The sequence below is a fragment of the Lemur catta genome, chromosome 9, assembly GCF_020740605.2.
Source record: "Lemur catta isolate mLemCat1 chromosome 9, mLemCat1.pri, whole genome shotgun sequence".
In the NCBI taxonomy this organism is placed as follows: Eukaryota; Metazoa; Chordata; class Mammalia; order Primates; family Lemuridae; genus Lemur; species Lemur catta.
Window position 1 is genome coordinate 20,944,511 of NC_059136.1, and position 23,057 is coordinate 20,967,567.

The 23,057-nt window shown below is 40.6% G+C and overlaps 1 protein-coding gene across 3 annotated transcripts in view; it reads right to left on the reverse strand.

Moving 5' to 3' along the window:
- Positions 1 to 8,094: 8,094 nt before the first annotated feature.
- Positions 8,095 to 23,057, reverse strand: part of GABRB3 (gamma-aminobutyric acid type A receptor subunit beta3) — a 191,840-nt gene continuing 176,877 nt past the window's right edge. For 2 of the 3 annotated variants that reach the window (XM_045560865.1, XM_045560866.1), the window contains exons 8-9: positions 18,156 to 18,400; positions 8,095 to 9,917 (exon numbers count right to left, since the gene is read on the reverse strand). In XM_045560865.1, coding sequence (XP_045416821.1) covers positions 9,576 to 9,917; positions 18,156 to 18,400 — 587 coding nt within the window. In that variant the 3' untranslated portion in view covers positions 8,095 to 9,575. Of the gene's footprint in view, positions 9,918 to 11,688; positions 11,695 to 18,155; positions 18,401 to 23,057 lie in introns of all 3 variants that reach the window. The other variant, XM_045560867.1, reaches the window with a different exon arrangement.

Genomic DNA, 23,057 nt, shown 5'->3' on the forward strand with positions numbered 1-23,057 from the left:
GTAAGCCCCCATTTACAATGTTTGTAATTCTTTAAATTATGACATTTTTAAATTTGTAAGTTTGAGGATACAGATTTATTGTTTTATTTATTTTAGTATGCCCTTAAAAACTATGCCACATTAAATATCAACACCTCTTCTGGTTATTAAATGGTTCTTTGTGGATTATTTACATTAGTTGACAGAAGTGAAGGCAATATCAATCCCACAACACGAACAATGAATTCAAGCTAAAGTAAACACCTCTGGCTCCTAAATCTTCCCTACACACCATCGATTGTGTTAAAATTAAAAATCAGGCAAAAGTACAGGCTACGTAGGTTCAATTACCTTGCTAACCACACTCACGTCTGATTTGTTTTGCCTCTCATGCTCTTGTTATAAGGAGATTTTATTCCCAAATGTCATCACCCATAAAAGCTTTCCTTACTGTACATTTCTATTTCATAATAGAAGAGACAAGGTATTAAAAAGAGACTTTTCTTGAACTTTTAATTGATCTTAATAAGTTTTCCTTTACTTGATTTTTTGATGTTTACATGCCAGTATCTTAATTGTCTTGTTTTTCATGGTGAAGCCAAACTTCATTTAGTTCCCTAGTATTCCAGTGTTGCTTTAAATCAGGTGCTTTCTTGATGCTTAAGCTTGGTTCTCTGTAGCTTCCAACTTTTATACTTGATAATTGATTATAATGACTATGTGCCACTCAGAATCCTTGATATAGAATTTTGCGATTATTTTTGCATTTTTGACCAAATAATCTCTGTCTCTCTCTCTCCCTTCTCCACCCCATGCTCAGTAAGAAAGTCATTTTAGGTTTTCATGGAGCATTACATTTTTTTTGGCCACCTTGATCAAAGGTTTATTTTATTCACATGACAGAGATTGCCAATGTCCACTTAGAACTGTCGTTCTTCCCTGTGACAGCAATAGTACTCTTGGAACAAAGACTGCATTCACCATCTTCACTCTTATATAAGTACGATCATGTGACCAAATCATGGCTGATCTTCGCACATACAATTCTGGAATGTGTCATTAAAAAAGGAGTTTAACCTTTTCCCCTCTTCTTTTTTTCTGTTGTTTAAAAGTGGGATTTATGGCTGGCAACCAGCAGACCATATTGTCACAAAGTAACCTTGAGAACGATAGGACAGAAGCAGCCTGGGTCCCTGAAACTTTGGACTGCTATATTGCTCTGTGCTGGCTACCTTCAGACGTTTTAAATAGGAGAAAAATTAAATATAACTTATTAACACCACTGCTATTTTAATGTTTTCTAGTACCAACTAAACTCAATTTTAACAGCTTTATTGAGATATAATTAATATACTATTTAAAGTATACAATTCAATGGTTTAAAACAAATTCACAGGTATGTGTACCATAACCACATTCATCCCTGAGAAAACACTAATCATCTACTTTCTTTCCCTACAGATTTTCCTATTCCAGACTTTCATACCAATGGAATCATTTGGTGTGTGGCCTTTTGCATCTGGCTTCTTTTACTTACCGTGATGTTTTCAAGGTTCATCCCATCGAAGCATATTTTAGTACTTCATTCCCTTTTATGACCGAATAATATTCCACTATATGGATATAGCCCATTTTGTTTATCCATTCATCCATTGATGTATATTTGAGTTATTTCCACCTTTGGGCTGTTATAAATAATGCTGCTATAAATATTCATGTGCAAGTTTTTGTGTGGACATAATTTTTACTTGGGCATATATCTATGGGTGGAATTGCTGTATCATATTTTAACTCTATGTTGAATCACTTAAGGAACTGCAGAATTATTTTCCAAAGTGGCTGCACCAATGCAATACTCAGCAATAAAATGTACTGAGCTACACCACATGGAAGAATCTGAACATAATTATGTTGAGTGAAAGAGTAAACAGAGTACATACTATTTCATTACATTTATATAAGATTTTATAAATGCAAACTTATGTCTAGTGCATCAGTTATTGAAGCACATTAATTGCTGCTTGGAGACAGGATTGGGAGTCTTACAGTAGGGTGGAGATATTACAAAGTAGCACAAGTAAACTTTTTCGGGGAGAGGAATTTGTTCTCTATTTTGCTTGTTACGATGGTTTCACCATGTCAGAATATTAAATTACAGACTTTAAGTATGTGCAGTTTTTGTATGTCATTTATAATTCAAAAATGCAAATGCCATTTAGAAAATGAAATAGAATTGTTAAAAGATAAAAACAATCTCCCAGGACATATGGCTAACAGACAAAAAAAAAAAAACTAGGATAGAAAGATTATATATTAAGGATCAAACCATTCAGTGCAAAATCTGACTAGTGGGAGTACGTGAAAAAAGGCAGAGGATATTTTCTGGAAAAATAATAGAAGAAAAGTGTTTAGAGCTAAGAGATACAGATCTGTAGATTGAGAGGTTCACCCAGGATCCAACACCACAAATAAACAAACAAACAGATTCACACGAAATTCACCTTCATGAATTATCAGAAAAACATCATTGTACCAAGGTCAGTTGGGTGGGGGTGGGGGTGGGAAAGTGAGGAGTTGGGGGTGAGTGACCTATAAGTAAATAAGATCATCTGACATCAAACTTGTTATCAGCATCACTGGATGAAAAATACAATGGTACAATGATTTCAAAGCTCTAGGGAAATTACTTTTTAACACGCAGGTCAACACCTAGCTAACTACCAATTAAACATTAAGGACCAAGGAAAGAATTCAGATATGCACAAAGCCTCAGAAAACTTCTGTCAACTTACACCATTCCTGGGACATTTAACTGAAGATGAACTGAGGCAAAATGAGGGATAAGACCAGGAAAGGGAAAACATGCGCTATTAAAAAAAATCATGGAACTAATTCAGGAGTCCAGTGGAAATAAATCCCAGGATCAGAGTTTTGCAGAAGTCCTAATTTGTGCGGGGAGTCAGTCAATGCCAAGAAGAATATCTTCATGAAGAAAAATGGAAAATATTCCCAACAATAAATTTAATGACTAAAGCGGTGGATAACATTAGGCACATAGTCAAGAAAACATATTCTTTCCTAAAGAAGAAAAAAGGATACAAATTAGAAACCCCAGAATGGGTATTTGCAGATGGTGGGAAGAAATTAAACCTAAGAAAGTTTTGATGCAAACATAAACCTTATGTGGTTTGATCAATTGAAAGAATGTAAGAAAAGTAATTCATTTGACCTGAACATTAGGAATATTTTCCTTCAAATAGCCCAAAGTTGAGACACTGAACTTCTAAAAGTTGGAAAGAAACCCAAGCAAACTGCTTAGTTCTGCTTTGAATAATATTTGTATAGTCTTAGTAACATCGAAGTTGTTAATTTGTTTTTAACTTTCAGGATTACTTTATAGATAAAATCCTCAAGGCTGAAGTGTGGTTAGAGTGTCAACTGTAAAAGCTTTCAACCTCAATAATGCAATAACTGCTGACAGGACATCTCTTTTCTCACATGCCATCAACAGATCTCACTTTCCAGGCAAAGAAACTGCATTATTTCTATTTTTTCCTTCTGATGTTTACCTTTTACATTCAAAAAAAATACTAAACCTTGAACCACACTTACATCATACAGCTCAATAATATGGGTTGTTGTTAGTTTTCTACTTTTAGGATCAATCTGTAAACAATATCAAATGCTGGCATACGATTTGATGGTTGCAGGCAGAGTGTAAATGCTTTGAATCTTGAAAAAGTTATAGTTACCACTAACAGAAGATGGAAGGTGGAAAGGGAGAAAGAGAAATGCATGGTAGAATAGTGGTGTGCATATCTTTATCTAAAACACGGAAAGTCAAGAGACAAGTGCCTATACCTAGTGAGATAAGAAATGGAGATGTAAGTTGTGAAGACATTTTCTTACAATCACCTGGCTGTGAGCCACTAATTAGTTTCCTATTTGGTTTCAAGATACACACACCCACGCCCACACCCACACCCACCATGCTGCAGTCTGCCATTTCAGTGAATTGCATTTCACTTGCAAGTCCCCCTACATTGCCTGCCTGCTGATTCTAACTGGAACCTGTTTATGTAAAAAGCAAGAGCCACAGAGCACCAGTCTCTCTAATGGCAGGAGTGCCTCAATTGATAGCCATTGCTGCTTTAGTCCTACAAGAAGCTAAATATCCTACCTTAAAAATGTTATCACAGGTTCCAAAGAGTCAGGGTTTTTTTGAAGAATAATGTTCCCATTCAAAGGAGAGTTGAGAAGCCCTATCCTTTAGAAGCTGGTGAAAAATGTAGTTAGATCAAGAATTGTAAAATGGTGTCACACGTGGACGTGGGCAGTGCAGGCACGGGCCAGGAGTGGGCAGACTGGCCGGAGACTCTCTGGGTATACCTGGACCCCACATTCAGTGAGGCTTCCTTGGTCAATCAAAAGCAGGATGCTCTGTAGAAGAGGCTTTAAGAAATTCAGTTAGATTTTTAAAATTCTTTCTTCCACAGTTATGGGTAAACTTATCACATGGGCTGGATAGTGTTTTAGTCTAATGAACAGGTGAGAAATGTCCCCATAGTGAATTTCTAGCATTAGGAAAAGAATAAGTGTGGAATATGTCCAGGACAGATTCCTAAAGTAGACCAGAATTGTAAAAAACTTGTCCATATGATGAAAAAAAAAAAAAAAAGAATAAAAGCAGGACCTGTAAAGAATTACTGAATAATTTGCGTTGTTTTGCTTAGAGTGATTTGGAGGTAAACCTGAAATTAAACACGAACTAGCTGAGGGCATTTTGTAAAACTTATGGCCACTGTTGGGGTGTTTGCAGGTGAGCCAACAGCTTCTCTGGAAGCCTAGAGATATATTTCTCAATCAAAGCTCTGTCTGGTTGGAGGTGTCCAAAATCTGAATTCATTCATTCATTCTGAGACATTGCTTGGTACTTTTCACTGGAGAAGAAATGAGAAATTGCCTTACAGTACTGAGGAACTAAAGGTAGGGATCAATACCACCTTGGCCAGAGCTTGTTGGCAGCCTGGCTCTCTGGCCTTTAATATAAAAATATTTCTTTCTTAAAATACTTATTTGAAGACAGGGACAAGTTAGAGCTCTCTCCAGTTGTCCTTTGAGTGCAGAGTAAATTGTGATTTTTTAATAAAAAAGTCATAGTTCAATTGGTCTCACATGTAGTCAATTTGGGGCTTATTTCTTTTTATTTTCAGCACAACCTAAACAGGATTGTACTACTAAAAATTAAAACGACCACACCATGTTAACAATAGATAGTCAAGGAAGAGAAAAAAATCAGTCTTCACATTTAAGTCAGTTAGTCCTTTTTTAATAAATTTGAATCCATTCATCAACAAGTTTCATATTGTATCGATCACTCAATTTTGCTGTTTTTTTTCATGTCAAATAATACCAAAAAATTACATCAATGTGCTTAAGCAAAACTGGGTTTAAATTTATCTTTACAATAAAATGAAATCAACATGGGAATTTTTCATGACAGCGATCGCCTATTCCTACTAGAATTATCCTGTACTTACCTTAAACACACTCACTGACTTGTGAAGTAGAAACATGAGACGAGAATGACAAAACATGTTCACGGGGCGGGTCCTAGGGAGAGGCACGTGTGAGCCACTCTCTGGGAGGGCACTGTTTACCCAGGTGCTGGGAATTTAGTATTTCAGGAAAACACGGCACCTTTCAATTCAGTAGAAGAGGTAATCAATCCAAGGCACACCAGCTAGTGCCCTGGAAGAATTTAATCCACCTGGGCAGGTCTTTGCCCCAAGAGTCAATGTTACTCTGACTGATGGCTCACACTAAGATGAGAGCCAAAGTCCATTCCAAGAGTAACAAAATATGTCGCCAATTGTTTAGTTTTGCTTACATAAATTGGCCAGGAATATGAACTGGTTTTCAGGTGGAGAGTTAAAGTGAGAATTATGGGATGGTTTATACTTTCAAGCCAGGAGATTCAAAGGTGGACACATTCTCTTTTTAGAACACACTGTTGTGGGACAAACACCAAGGGATTAATTAGCTACTCGATTTTGAAAATGAACACCTACAAATGCAATGTGCCTGTCCCCCCGAGGACCAGTCCCAAACTTGTTGGGCATCACTCTCGAGATGATCTCCTTAGTAAAATTGTCAATTCCATGCATGGACAGAAGAAAAGTGCCTTTGACAGCAGTGAGTGAACATGTCGAAGTTCTGGGTGCTGGCATTAAAACACATGATATTGCAGATGTACATGTACCTTCAAACCTACAGGGAATATTATCAAGACGTACTTTCTAGTTCATCTGAGATTCAAGGAGAAACGAATGTCTCATGATATAGACAGTGAAACCCCTCTACAGTCCTGGGGTGGGTGAATAGGAGGAATATCACTTGTTTTTAAAGACTGCTCAAGTCTTATCAGTCTTTCTCTGTAGGGAGTTATGTACTAGGGCTCTTGAATTGCCTCAAGCATATCTGAACACTGGTAATAACAAACTGTCATAATAAAATTCTTCTGTACAGTTTGAGCCCCCATGAAGCATTTTGGAAAGACAGAACTACTTAGAAAATTAACTTTTTATTTCAGTTGTTGAAAAAGAAATCTCATTATGTCCCCAATTAAACTCTTCTCTCCTTACTTGAGAGATCTGGGTGCGGGTAACAGCCACTGTGCAACAATGTCAGAGGTTCAGGTTAGAATTCCTCAACAAGGCTCACTCACTGGCTCCAGTAACTACTGTGAAGTGATGAGAGATCATTTTAACAGAACAGAGAATCACATCAACTCTCTTCTGTTAGCACAGAGTTCTCTTCTCAATACTTCTCATAACTTGTAAAAATGGAGAAGCTATAAAATAATTTTATTAGAAGAAAAGTAATTTTCTTCTGAAATGGAGTAAAGCAAACACATACCCAAGGATCTTAAAAAGTTTTTTTTTTACAGAATATATGTATGTATTTGTGTGTGTGTATGTGTGTGTGTGTGTGTGTGTGTGTGTGTAATTACAAACACTATTTATAGTATAGCTATTATGTTAACTTCATCGCAGTGTCTACAAAGTTGTGGATCCCAGTCTTGGTGCCAAATGCATATAAAAAGCTCAAAAGCTATTATGACTATACCATGCAAATTTATATCCAGAAAACCTTGGGAAGTAGACTGCAGCTCTTCTGAGCCCCATGGGGTCTCTGCCTTTGATATTTGGGTACCTCAACTATGCATTGAAAAAGTTTTAGATCACTTTTCTCCCAGAAAGAATTAATGTCACAGCTTTGAATACTATAAATTATACACTTAATAGACCATTGACTGCTTTTTATTTCACGATCATGTGCATTTTGGGGTCCCTCTTCTGCATGTGGAACTCACACCTTGAATTACTGGATACAGAAAAAGATACCTGAAGTATTGAAAGGGATAAGGTCGTTGCAAATGTCTTTTTTTTCTTTAACATGTTAACAATGATAAGGCCACTTACAAGGTTTTTCCCAATCTGTTTAGCTTTTAGGATCCCCCATTGTTACCCATGAAAAATATTTGTCAGAGAAAAACCAAAGAAAAAAAAAAATCACTGGCTTAGTCTCCAGATAAAAATAAAACCAGAGAGCAGTGGCTGGGAGAAGACATTGAAGAAAGATAGGTATGAAGGAAGGGAAGGGTATCAAAATTAGTAGTTTCCTCTAGCATGAGATTTTGTGGATTATGTTTTTTCTGATGGCGGGTTTTGAACTGTTACAGATGCCCACGAACTAAAGGTTGTTATGGCCACCAAAGAAAGATCAAGGAGTGGTCAGCTCATGGTGACAGTCCACACCACATGCACCCTCGGGGAGGGTGGTGCCTCTACCTACATGGAAAAAACTGGCGCCAGCCATGAGAGCGGTGGGCTAGACTCCGGTCACTAGTTTGGATAGAACAGAGGGGCAGAGGCATATGTGGCATTTTGGGATAAATTGTTAATTTAGCAGTTCTGCCTGCATATTTTGCTTTTTATTTTTTTCTCCAAATGCTCAACTTCACTGTGACACCTGTTTGCACAACTGTAGTCATTTCAGTTTATGGATGCCTGTGATAGAAATATTGTTTACAAAAAATATATCATCTCTTTGTTTTCTTTAGAAAGATCTCATCTAAATAGTAAGTTAAGGTTGCGTCTATGAAACCGGTGCACCTTGTCTTGTTTCTACGAGCTTTAAAAAGTCCAAATACTGAGGAGGCTGTGGATCAGAAGGAACCCAGAGCAACTGTGCGTGTTGTCAGGTTGCCTTCCTTTGCCTCAGAGAACGGTCATGGGTTGTGGGGTGATGCGTGGTGTGTATGGGTCGTGTTCCTGCAGAATCCTAGTCAGTCTAGGAATAGTTGGATGTGCTTATGAAATATGTCCGATACAGAAATAAAAGCATGAGGATGTTTCTTAGTTTCTGAAACTGAACAGAAGTGTTTTAGCTTCAATCTTAATTTCTAGATAACAGAAAGTAGTTATATCACAGAAAGGAAAATCCGACATCGCATGCTGCCATGGTAGCAAGCATAAGAACAAAATCTTGGTAAATATACATATATATGCATATTATGCAAACATATTTTCTATTAACATACAATGTTATAAGAAAGATTGATAACGTAACTGCAAGGGGGGAAATCATCCTAGATGGTTTTACCTTAGAGTAACAAATAACCTGAGACGTCTATGCTTTCTGTTAGATATCAGGCCTAGAAATCCGTACGAGATGTAGCGCACATTTTCGGTGATCGAAATGTCATTGCCCAAACATGCCACTGTGTTCCCACATGACAGTTAAGCTGGATCCACTCCAAATGAACAACAAAAACACACACTGTATATTAGAGTACTTACACTGAGGTGCCATTCATTCCTGATGGGTTTTCAAAAGATGGTCATTCAGACATCAACATGGGATGTACCTATGTTTAAGACAGTAGGTAAGCGCCCGGCCGGCGACTCACCTGTCCCCTAACCCGTTACAGGAAAAGTATGCCTGAAGAAAACAAAGCCCATCACCAGCACAGCCATAAAGCCTTCGCTCACTAAACTGAAAGAGAGGATATGAAGTATGTGACTCATTTTCAACCAGCAATACCACTGTATGAGTTTTCAAAGATTAACTAAGAATGTCGTTCTGATTTTAAAACTAAAACATCTAACTTCATGATAATAAAAGACACATTTTGGGATGGTACTGTGTTTCACGCCCTCATTCTCAAGGCATAATATTTAGATGATACTTGTCCCTTTCAATTAAAAAAGAAAAAAACTCTGACTTTCTTTAATATGCATCCTGTGTTAAATTGTCCATAGCTGCAAAATGTATATATGTATGTGTATTTGTTTCATATACACATGGGTACTTACAACCTGTGTGTATAAACATATACACATACATCCTCATATACACGTGTATTTTATATATATGCTGAGAAAGTTCACATATATATACAATTGCGTATGTATATATGTGTGTGTCTGCGTGTGTGTGTGTCTGTGTGTGTACAGGTATAAAAACTTGACAGGCAGAGTAATATTTCACTCAGTGTTAAATGAAGTCTTTGAAAAATCAAGTACAGTCACTCAGTTAACATAGTACAGCCAGTAAACTAAGTTGAAAAGAGAAAAAGTGAATGGAAACACGATCCGGGACCATCTGTCTATGGCATTCACATCGGTTAGATCAGGGATTTTAATTTTGAGCTGCGAAGACCTCCTCCGTAGATGGGTCTTCTTGTGTGGGATGCTTCTGTCCCCCGTGAATCGCCCATGCCCTTCCCTAGGCATGCTCTGTTTCCTGTACTGGATTCCTGAGTTGTCAAAGGATATTGCTGAATTCCTCGTATCGCCAACGCCGCCTGCCACCTCATTCATTTCATTGTGAACCTCCAGTGACGTTAACAGAATATTCCCATGTGCATCCACCTGGTTGGAAGGAAAACACACACCTTTAGACAGCTAGAATGCCAGTGAACCTAATCTTCATCTGCAAACCCCGGGCAAAGTGACGGCATGCAGTCATGTCACATGTTTTAGGAGAAATGGTACATCTGTCAAACCTAGCACTCCTTTCTATTGAAAACTGTCATTTTGGAGGTTAATTGCAGTTTAGAGATTTTATTTCCTTGATTTAAAAATGTTCACACAGGAGATTGGGTATAATGAGGGGGCAGGGATTTTTGAAATTGAAATTTCACATTACGGATACAAGTTCTTCCTGAAGGGAAAATTAACATAAAAATGACTTTCACAGTGTTAATGTTGGTGTTACAACCATTTTTTTTCCACAGCCACACCGTGGATAGAAACTATGTTCTCTCCTTTTTCTTTGGAAATCAGAGTGTCCCCTTTTCCCATAATATAAAATATCCAAATTGCTGTGGACAGTTCTGTGACTGAAGGACACTCCCAATGACTCCGTGGAGTAGATACAGATCCCCCCACCCAAGGAGGACCCCCTCACCCCACCCTGGTCCTGGCAAGAGGCCTCTTTTTTAAGGGCTATATCAGTCCTTCCCACACTGGAGCCAAACTGTAAAATGATAACATTTTATTCCGTGTTAACCACAGCTTCAGACCTTTCATGATGTCAATGGTCCATTGGTTGTTTGGTTGGTCTGTTACAGAACTTTTAACCTTTAATAGCACATCCTGGGGTTGCGGTCCCTGTGCAGTCCTTTCTGGGATGAGGCTGTAGCTTCTCCCCTCTGAGCAGTACCCATCCCTGCCATGGCCCCACCGCACACTCTGCAGGCCCTGGGCACTCGCTCCAGCAGGCCCACGAGTCCCCATCTCTCTTCCATCCCTTTGACTGGAGGGCCGTCTCCTCTGTCCTTCCTTTGTCTGTGGAAAGCCTGTCCCTTTTTCTAGCACTAGATTAAGTGTCTGTGGCTTTCCCCACGACATCTTCACAAAACTAGTTGTGGAGGAATAATGTAATGCTATGTTAATTTGTGTCTTCCATCTTGAATGTACTCTTTCATTTCAGTAAAGGCATTCGACTAGATGAGCAGGAGGTGAGGTGGGGAGAGAGGAGTCCTGACTGCGCAGGGCTAGGAACCCAGGTGGGATGGCCCCTAGGCATCAAAGTGGCTGGGCCACAGGAAGGGCTACAAATATCCAGGCTTGGGCACAAAGTCACCAAAGAAGACTCTAAGATGTCTACACTGTGGTTTGGGAATGCCATTCAAAGTCACTTAATTATGTTTGGGGAAGGTGAGGTGTGGTCACCAAGATAATGGCCCCAAAAGAGGTCACACTTTACTCACCAGAACCTGTGAGCATGTTACCCTACATGCAAAGGGACTTTGTAGAAGTTATTAATGTTATAGACCTTAAGATGGGGAGAGTATCCTGGATTTTCTGAGTGGGCCCAATATAATTACATGAGTCTTCAAAAGTAGAGAAATTTCTCCAGCTGGAAACAGAGGAGAGAGTCAGAGAGATTGTATGCAGACAGATTCAAAGCCTGAGAGGGACTCGATTTGCCCTTGATGGAGGGGGCTGCAAGGAAAACATAAGAAGGAGTAGGACACGCAAGGGAAGTGGAGACTGGCCCCAGCTGACAGCCAAAGGCAATGGAGACCTCAGTTCTACAGCCACAAGGAACTGTATTTGGCCACAACCTGAATGAGCCTGGAAGCACACGTATCCCCAGCACCTCTGGAGAGGAACACAGATCTGCTAATACCTTGACTTCAACCTAGTGAGACCCCAGGGAGGACCCACTCTACCCACAGATCTAACGGAACTGTGAAATTTAAAAAAATGGATATTATTTTAAGCCACTAAATTTGTGGTAATCTATTACAACAGCAAGCAAAACTACTGCAAGAGGTGAGAGGAAGATGCATTTGCCTTGGGCCTCAAAGAATGAGTAGAAATTTTTCAGGCAAAAAGCAGGAAAAACATCATAAGCAAAGGCTTGAAGAGTACCTGACATGCTCTGAGAAAGGCAAACACCGTTCCCAGCACTCGCTAAGCTCAAGATGGATGGGCCACTGTCATTATCGTCACTGTTGCCATCATTTTCATATCCTCTTATCATAACAGAGAAGTACACCTAACACTGGAAGGGAATGTGGATTAGACTCAGGCTGGCAAGGTATTCCACATGTCACGTTAAAAAATTTCAACTTTACCATTTAGGTAACAGGAAGGGAAAGTGATTTCTAAGTAGGAAAGTGATTTCTAAGTAGGAAAGTGACAGATCTCTGAAGCACAGCTCAGGGTGCAGGATAAAGAGTAAAAGTTGAATTTGAGAGGTGAGAATGAATTGAGGACCCTAGTTAGAGCACACCGCCCTGGTTTCTGTATCCTTCAGCGCAGTCTGGAAGAGAAATGCCAAGAACTTGTGAGTAAGCACTCCTCCACGCCACGGCAACAAGCCTCAGTGTTTTCTCTAAACCTTGCAGCAACTCTTGGCCACTGCCTGGGGGGTTCTGCATCTCTGCAGTTCAGAGAGTGGGAAAGGAATAGAGTTACTCACCACTGGGATCCTACCTGGGGCCATGGACACCTGTCCCTTCCTGAACTCCGGGCAGGAGCACCCACACTGCGGCAGGTGTGCCTTCAGCCCTGGGGGAGCTCAGTTTTTCTAAACTGATGCTGCCTGTGAACCACAGAATGAAGAGTGTCACTGTGGGGATCTCCGTGGACGGAGCAGACTCCTTAGGATGGAAGCCAGACAGGCTGGGGCACTCAGGGCTGGAAACGGACCAAGATAACATCATGACCTGTGCCCAGAAGAAGGCCTTTCTCCAAGACACATCACAGGAGTGAAGCAGGGGGAGAGGAACATTGACAGGAAAAAGTTAGCATTTTCTTGTTTTTTATCCAGTGGAAGGAAAACTGTAATTGTGCTTATATCTCAAATGTACCTGCAAGGTTGGACCTTGATAAGATTTTGGAACTTCTGTTCTATATCTCTTCCCTTTTTTTTTTTTTAATCTTTCCTTGGAATGATCAGCAGTAAAGCTCTTCCAATGACAAACTCTGTTTTTGTGTCTTCAGGACCAAGGAAGCATTTGGCGGTCTGGGAGACCGAGTTCCCACTGCACCAAGAGGATGTGGGAGGAGAATCCCACAGATGAATTCAGGTGTGGCTGAAACAAATGCCCCTGGCAGTTGCACGTCCACTGCACAGGCCACCCAGGGCCAGCGGTGGGGGCGCTGGGGCCACATGCTCCCGCAGTGAGCAGTTACTCATCTCCCTAAAAAGGGTGTGATTTGAATGCAGCAGGGAGAGTGTGACTGACAGCCGAGCTGGCCTTTGCACAAAGAACAATGAACAACAAGATTCTGCAGGACAGAACCCCGTCTACTGTTCTTTACCTCCCACCAGCGCTTGCCATGATGTTTGTGCCGCAAAGGAGAGAACTGGGCAGTGAGGGAACGTGCTGCCCAGCTCACACTGTGGGACGTGCCCTGGAGAGGGCGTCGCGAGGTCCTGTTCATTCTGTGTGTTCGGTTAATTCAGTTTACTGTGACGAATATGTGTGATACTCCACCAGAGAGCCGATTTTGCATCATGACAGAAAATACATTCAGTTACTACTTACAGAAATTTAATAAATTGAGGTCATTTATCAAATCAGCTCAATTAGATTTTATTTCATTGTCCAACATATTAAATATATTTACCTCACTGGTAAGCTTATGTGTTTAAAACTAAAATTTATCTGAAGTTGAATCAGAGAATAACCAAAAGTGGTGGTAGATGCTTGTTTGCTTTTCTTTTTTTTTTTAAGTAGTGATGTAGAATTTATTCTTTTCAATAATAATAATCCGTTTATTACATACTAATTAGAATCTCAGAACACGGAAATTATTTTCCTGAAGGTAGGAAAAGACAGGAAACATCTTTTAGCTCTAGAAAAAATGTTCTCTACAGCCTATGTAATGTTTCAGAGAAAAAAACTATGAGATGAAAAAAGCCCAGTCATCCGCTTCAGAAGGTGGGATGGCTCACTGGAGACATGCGCATGCAAGATCTGGGATTAGTTGGGATTATTCATGCCGGACATCACTGTACACCAGCTACCTGTCATCATCATGCTCTGTACTAGGTACAGGACCACACAGATGAATATAAGAAGACCCTCGGGGGGTTTAACAGGTAACAGGTTAAATAATCAGTAATGGGTTTTTAAAAAATGCATATTGCCCTTTAAATACATTTTTAAATACCACCTCTTTTCTAGTTATCAAGAATAACATATAAAAAGCTCCTCTGGCCGGGCTCAGTGGCTCATGCCTGTAATCTTAGCACTCTGGGAGGCTGAGGTGGGAGGATCACTTGAGCTCAGGAGTTTGAGGTTGCAGTAAGCTGTGATGACGCCACTGCACTCTAGCCAGAGCAACAGAGCAAGATGCTGTCTGAAAAAAGAAAAAAGACAGAAAAGGAGAAGAAAAAAAAAAAGGCCTTTTATCAAAATCTAGGGGCTCAGAATTAACAACTTTGTGGAATGAAATACCAAGGAAAGAAATGTCTCAAATGTCTCTTCTTAAAGGAAAGGAGTATTTTGTAACCCATTTCATTAGATGAACTTTGATGGTTCCACTGACTCAGTTTTACCTGACTTTAAAAAGATGACATTTATGAGCCTATCCTCTTTTTCCACCAGGAAAGTAGAAAAACATACTGGTCCAGTGGGACCAAAGCCATGGCAAACACCACTCATTCCTGGACACATGTCACGTGAGCATTTACCATGTCCGAGTCATGGTGTGCATGTGTGGTGGACGCAAAGAACTGCAGTGAAATAGTTTGTCTGATTTACTTACAGTTTTACATTTACATGGTTTTCATTTAAACACAAACCAATATGTAGAAAATTTATGCCAAACTTACAAGCAGATTTTTTTCCCTGAAAAACTAAAGGGTTATTAAAATCTGTTAAATCTTAGAAACTAAATATTTTAAACAAATATTTTCAAAAGAGATGCTAATCTTTTTTTATTATCTAGAATTTAAGTCTTAAAATAGAAAGAAGTGATTGTGGGTGAAATATAAGGCTGAAATGCCCTCTGTAGAATGACAGATGACTTGCAATTCTTAAATCATTTCATGAATACTCCTTATTTTGAAGGGTTCATCTCACATCTACTATAATTAGAATCATTGATTTCAATGTAGTTTTTCTTCCTGCTCTATAACCTTGACAGGTGCAAACATTCAAAGACTAAAAACATCTCACTCAGGATATATCACAGAGGGATTTTTGTTTTTTTTTCCCAAAATATGTCACAAGATTGGCACACAGTTGAAATCTCATTCTCTAATTACCTTCTAGCTTCTAGTTAAGTGAAATACTCTAGTTTTAGGAGAAAGAGAAAGGATTTGTCATGTGAGGAATGAAATCTTGCTCTTTAATAAGAATTAGGTTGAGTCTGCAGCTCTAATTTTTTGCCAAGAATCATGACTTTCTGCCACCTCGTGAAATTCAAATACCAATTGGTCAACTTGCAAAATATCACAAGGCTTGCAACCATAATGCAATGCATTGCAACCAAAGACAAAGTCTTGGGTATACAAACAACTCAGGAACAAATAGACATACACACAAATAAGTTAAGGTCAAGGCTTACACGGTACCACAAGGCTGAGGAGACATTACAAGTGAACATGTGAACATTTTGAGTATTCATGAATCAACTACTAAGTTAAAATATTGCATAACCACTAAGAATAAGTAAAATCTATTCATGGTTTTACATTAGAATAAGTAAAGTCATAGCCCCAGAGGCAGCTGTTGGCGGCATGGATCCTTCATAAGTTGTCTACAGTGTCCCTAAGGGCTCTGTCTTCCCCTGACATGCCTTACAGGACACAGAAAGTGGTTGCAGGAAAGACGATGACAAGCCAAGTCCTTGTGTAGAGCCAGTAGCTGTCAGTCAGGGCAAACCTTTAGGCTGCTTTTGGCCATGCTGATAAACAATACCAGTGTCATCACTGGCAATCAATGAACAGGGCTGCTGGCCTGTGCATATAGCACCATTTCTGTTGTGCATAAAATGTGATTCATTTCTTATTTCCCTTTAATTCATCCACATCACTTGATACAAACTTTTTGGGAGGTTCATTCTTATTTAAAATTTATCACTGTATTCTCAGATGTAGTCAGGAATAATTTTTAGTGCTTATCTTTGAAAGCATCAAATATGCATTTAAAATTAGTATACATGCATTTGTGTATTGACTTTAAGAACTGATCTACATTACAGATTCTTCAAAATGGGAACAAGTAAAGACTTTACCAAAATTGCTGAGAAAGCAGAGAAACAAATTTTCAGAAAAACAAACAATAAAGGTGGACTTATGAATCAACTGAAAACTTCTTCTGCATCTGATTTATAACATAGTCTTTCTATATTCTGCTAATTTTCTCTGTGGATGTTACAGGTTTTTTGTCTATTTGTTTTTGTTTCAAATTTTCAGCTTCACACTCGAAAAGGTATTTCTGTAACACAACAATTTGACCATTCTAAATAGTCTCATTTAGAAGAAAGAAAGCAAATTTATAAATTAAGAGGGAATTTGGGAAGACAGCATTGTATGAATATGTGTGTGTATGTGTGCCTCTGTGATGGAAACAATAATGATGTAATGAATTCTAGTTTCCTTGGAAACAGCATGACCAAAGCACATTGTGTATTCCTAGTAGGACACGGACCTATTTAGAAACATAACAGTATGGTACTAAGTATATTTTCCAGTAAGAAACTCAAGATAATTTTGCCTGTGGAAAGCCTGGTTTTATTCACAGATCCTGGGCTTTTCTGACCAACTCTATTTATGTTTTTCTGAAAGGAAGGGAGCCATTTACATTCATTTAACATGCTTCCATTCATTCACCAAAGTCTGTGGCCCTCCTCTGGGCCACCGCTGGGCCTCTGGGCTAGTGAGTCTCCCTGGAAAGTGTGGACCCATGATGCCACTGAGTGGACAGAAAGGGCAAGGAAACTTCCACAGGCTTGAGAAATAAGTAAGTTTAACAAGAAGACTTAAAAAAAAAAAAAAGCAAACCAGAAGTGTAGGTACAAACTCAATATATAAACAGGTAGATATATTTTTGAGGATTTGAGGAGATATAAAAGAGATGAAATGATACATTTTAAGAATTATATTGAAACTATAATGTGTTTTCATTAAAATATTATTTATGGCCAGGCACGGTGGCTCACGCCTGTAATCCTAGCACTCTGGGAGCCCGAGGCAGGCGGATTGTTTGAGTTCAGGAGTTTGAGACCAGCCTGAGCAAGAGTGAGACCCCGTTTCTACTAAAAATAGAAAGAAATTATATGGACAGCTAAAAATATATATAGAAAAATTAGCTGGGCATGGTGGTGCATGCCTGTAGTCCCAGCTACTTGGGAGGCTGAAGCAGGAGGATCGCTTGAGCCCAGGAGTTTGAGGTTGCTGTGAGCTAGGCTGATGCCACAGCACTCTAGCCCAGGCAACAGAGTGAGACTCCGTCTCAAAAATATATATATATTATTTATACTTGCAGTAACATACTGCTTTTATTAATACTAAGCTGAAATGACATCTACAGACAGACAAAGTGACTCTGTGATTGGAAGGATGTGGTGGCGCTGCTGAGCTGGGCAGGAGGAGGTGTGTGGGGAGCACACTCAGGGTGCGGCTCCTGGGCTTCCTAATCCGCGTGCGCGGGTCTGCTCCGCCCTGGCTTTCGGCAGAACACACCGGGAGGAGCCAGGACAAGGGCAGATCTGCTGCCTCTGCCCTGCTCATTCCCCGTGCACCTTCCTTTTCCCCTGGGACTGCGGCTGGTGGGAGGGTGGAGGGTGGATGAGAGTGCAAAGAATGGTGGCATGCTGGATCACCAAATTGGTAATTTTACAACTAAAGGAATATTGAAACATTCTGGACAAATGCTCCTGTATGTCAAGTGCAGGCCCCCCACCCCTGAGTTTCATTCATTCCAGCATCCATAACATTCTGTTCTCTTTGGAGGAAACTATAGAAGATTTTGGCTTCCCCAGCATCTGCACTAATGTTGGTTTTAGATGACTTGCACCAGGAAATATTTCAGATCACAATCAATGAGCCCGCACAACTCCCACTCAAAGGTCATGCAAGGGGACAAGGTAGTTGACCAGCTGTGGGGTCTGGGCAGGGTCGAGGCGGTGGGGGCCTACCCGGTTGCTTTCGCTCTTTGAACGGTCGTTCTTCGCCTTGGCTGTCTTTTCCGCAAGCTTCTTCTGCCTTTGAGGGCCTCTTCCAAAGAAAATGTAGTTGACAAAGGCGTACTCCAGAAGGGCCAGGAACACAAAGACAAAGCAGCCCATCAGGTACATGTCAATGGCTTTGACGTAGGGAATTTTGGGCAAGGTCTCCCGGAGGTGGGTGTTGATGGTGGTCATCGTCAGCACAGTAGTGATCCCTAGAAAAGAACGGAGTGGTGAGAGGCTGCGGTTTTGCCACACGGGTCGTCCTTTCTCACCTGCCTTTTATATTTTCCCAAACAGCTGAAGTAGTTGGAGATGACGGATTGAATATTACTGAGCATGCAATGTGTCATCTGGGGGGCATGTCACACCCTGGGCCAGGAAGCTGACATCTTTGCTCCAAGGAAGTGAGAGTGTACTGGGCATCCCCTCTGCTGCACCCTGCTCATACAGAGGATGGAATTCCCAGAGTGGACACAGAGATATACAGGACAGAGAGGAAGGCGGTGCTCTTGATAAACACTGGAGAAATGAAAATAAACCCAGAATTTCACATTAAGCACTAGGTGTCTGGAGCTGTGGGCAAGAGCTCAGTGAGACTGCCCATTAGGAGACAGTAATTTCCACTATGATGCTTATGGGTAGCAAGAGGGATGAGACAATGATTTTTCAAATTATTAATGATGAGATCCAGTCCTGAGCTCGAATAGAAAGGAATAGTTGAGTGAAGCTGCTGAGGGCAGATGATTTCACAGAGCAATTTCCCTCCTCAACTAAGAAAGAGTCTGTATACAAGCTGCTAAGTCAAGGGTTTGCTCAAGTCAAGGGTTAATGATTTTACTCATTATAGAGAATCTCACCATACTCTGGGGCAACTGATCAGATCCTTTTTTTTTTTTATGTCATTATGTTGAACTCATTACATAGTATGTGTGAATGATCTCATTGTTTCCCTGATGGAGCTCGATTTAGTTTAAAGCCATGTAAGAACCATATTTTGTAATTCTCCCTCCCCTAGCAATAGACAGTTCTTGTTATACAAAGATTCTGCAGTGAATCGTTTGAAGACATGCAGGCCACTGTTGGTTGGTGACATGACCCAAGCTTGTTAAATTAAGCCATACTTGCAGGACAGGCAGGGACCACTCCTGACTTGTTGGTGGGATGCAACTACTGCAGCTGACACGCTCTCTTGGAGACTGTACTTCTGAAATATTGAGAAGTCTCAAGGAAGCAAGGCAGCTTCACAGGGTCAGCTGTTTTCTACCCACGCAACTAATGCCACCAAATGTGATGCTTAATGTGTCTTTCAGTACACAATGGAGAGAACAGCTTCCTCAGCATTGCAATGTCAAGCCTTCCCTCAAGAAGGAGACTTTTAAAGCAGAGAGTCTAACCATAGTCCTTCATCCCTAATAACCCAAAAAACAAACATAACTGAGGCTGGGAGGCAGTGTAAGCCCGACAAGCCAGCACTGCCAGGATGCCACTCTGGGACACAGCCCAGGCCACTCTGCACATGGTCCCTGCCCAACTCTCCAGCACAGGGTGTGGATTTGTTCAGCATCCTAGTTTGATCCCCTCTGGATTCCCATGCATGGAGGAAGCATCCTCCTCATCCTCTATGTCCCACAGAGAGGACCCCCCACTGCAGAGCTCAGCTGGGCCACACAGCCCAGTCCTCCGTCTCCAGCACATGCTCTCCCCTGACCAAGCTCTGAACTGCTACTAAAAGCAGAGAGGAGAATTGAAGGCCCGAGAAACTACTTTTATATATAACTGCAAACCATGGTTGCTTATGGAATGTATGGAAATCTAAGATGTCTGAATATTTTAAGATTCTTTTTTAACATCACATTCATGTGCACCTGGGGACTTTTAAATTTGGAAATGGCAATGGGATAAGTATGGTTTACAAATCAATGTGAAAACACTATGCAAGTGCTATAAAATTAGGCATTCCCACCATTATTAAAAAATTTTGTAATGCTGCTGTCACTACTTTTTTTCCCCCCTTAGTAGATTTGGGAAACCTGAGTGCTTTGTGTGGTCATTGTCTTGTCTTCTCAGCTGGCTATTTTGAATGGGCATGTATAACACAGGCCTCAGTAGGGGTCCCAGGACATGGGCTGAAAGCACGCAGGGGTAGGTGAAGCCGGTACAGCTCACGGGCACTCAGCCTGGTAAAGGAGACACTGGGGGAACCAGGCAGGACCCTGGATCCAGGCCCATTAGCACAATGTGATTTTGCAGTGAGTGCCCAGTCTCTCTAGTTTGGGCTCACATGAGCTCTTAGCTCAGAAGGCCCATGTGTTCACTAACTCCTTCTGTCAAGGGTAAGATATTGTGCTGGGCCACAGCCTGGACAGTAGAGCCCTGCAGCCCAGGCCCAGAGTCCAGCTCTACCTTGATGGGTTCACAGCCATCATCTGGAGATGCTGGAAGTCTAAAGGCAATGCTTAAAAAAATGTTGGTGATATACCAATAAGTAGTAACTGGCATTATTAACACTAACAACAAATAATCATATTGCTACCATTATTACGGAAAAATCATTCTTCAGTAGCCTCTAGTTTGCCCTGAACTTCTGCTCTCTAAAGGGATGTCACCCACCCAATTGCAGTGCAGAGACAGTTGGGGGTGGCACTCACGTTCTCTGTATATTTACCAGGCTGGTAAGTACGGCTATGGATTGTTAGCCTCAACTTAGTTTTCATTTAGATTATGTGAATAAAATATTGTACTTGAAAAATAGCATAAAGATGACTATGGAATAAAAATATAATTTCTTTGCATCATTTAATCAAAACATTTTATTTCTCTTCCTTATGGTCACAGTAATTGGCCTAAATTATATCAATACACATTTCACTTTTAGAAGTACCAATACTAGTACTGGTTGAGCATCCCTAACCTGAAAATCCAAAATCTAAAATGCTCCAAAATCTGAAACTTTTTGAGCGCCAACATGATGCTCAAAGGAAATGCTCAATAGGATTTCAGATTTTTGGATTTCAGATTTTGGATACTCAATTTGTACGTATAAACCAAATATTCCAAAATTAAAAAAATCTGAAATCAGAAACACTTCCTTCCCAAGCATTTTGGATAAGGGATACTCCACCTGTACTCACTGATGACTGGCCATCAGGGTCTTGAGGCAGGTCATTAAAATCTAGGGGCTGCTAACACTAACAGTTCAAGGTGTCTGGGGGGCAGATCCTGGGCAGCAGAAACATAAAGGTAGCCACACAGCACAGCTGTCTGAAGAGCCAGCAGAACAGGCCATGTCTTCACCCAGCCGAGTCTAGGTCCCACGGGGCCCGGCGTCCAAGGGAGGGCACTCCATGGGGTCTCCGCCCAGGACCCTGCTGTGCAGATGCTGCACCTTCGTGACCCCATTTAGACATAATGTTCACAGTGCAGCCCTGTAGGGCGAATGCAAACAGTGTTCTGAGCACTTCAAAACGTGTAGCACAAGACAAGATTCTCAAGGCGGGGATGTGGAAGGGGGATTTCTCCAACGAAAGCCTCCCCAACTATGGCCATATCCTCTTACCAAGTTAAAAGAACAGCAGCATCTTAAAGGTTCCGAGGGATCCTTCAATCATAATAATAATAATAGTGCTTGCTTAGCTTTCTTTTTCTTTTTTTTAATCCATGGTTTTTACAAGGTAGCAGACCAAATGACTCTCCTGTGTAGTGTCTATTGATACTTTAGGAATTACCTGCAGTGATTAAGGCAGAGGGCCTGGCAGTTAGACTTACTGTATTGAAATCTTTCTTTTGACACTTAGTAATCATGTGACTTCTTCATACCAGTTTGCATCTCTGTATCTCGTTTTCCTGCTCTCTAAAATGGGAGCAACAACACAGCCTACTTGGCTATGGATCCTCTGTAAAATAAATTACTACACTTGTGGCCTTAGCAGAGAATGTGGCACTTAAGAATTGTTAAGTTTCAGCCTTCATGATCATTGTTGTTGTTGTTTTGATGATGATGACGATGATGATGTGTTCATGACTCTATGACATACTTTTTCTTAACCAACTGGGATTAACCACCTGTTTACCAACACCTGTAGACCCAGAAACACAGAGACATGTCTTATATCGTCAGGAGGGACAGAGGGAATGAGAGTGAAGGTGTCACATTCTGGGAGCTGGATTCTTGTCTAGCCCGACCCTGTGGCCCTATGATCACAGCTGCCTTCCAGACCCCTTGGCCTTGGGTGCATCCTGACTCTAGTGAAAACCCACTCACTTCTGCCTCTCACACCTGCCTCCCAGAGCTCAAGCATCAATCAGAACCTGACAGTCCTCCACTGGTGAGGCCATAGCAACCCTGGCCAGACCATTCCTTTATCCCAGCAAAGGCACAGGGGCACGATTTAAGTTTATAATAATCATGCTGTGTCGTTAAGAAACAGTGGAATCGACTTTCATATGCCTTAATGAGGTTGGGTTGAATATAACCCACTTCAGGGAAATTATCTGTTCAATATTGTGGAAGACAATATTTTACAATTAAGAAGGGATAGAATTTGTATTAGCTAGGCGATTTAGTTATTTACATTTTCAGTACACCTCACTCATTGTGACGGTGCATAATCATAGTTCTTTGGTACTTATATCTCTCTAATTATCACAATAATAGCAAATTCTCCACAGCAGATTCACTGTGAGGCTCATGAAGTTCCAGCTTCAGGTCTTCATTTGCATAGGCCTCTCTCAGCCTCAGAGAGTGGTCCCAGCAATTCTGTGTTTGTATTAACACATTTCATATTACTTTTCTTAAAAAAAGAGCACCCTAAATTGTATAAGCTAACAGCTTTGCAAAATTTTGATCTGCCCATACAAATCCATTGTATC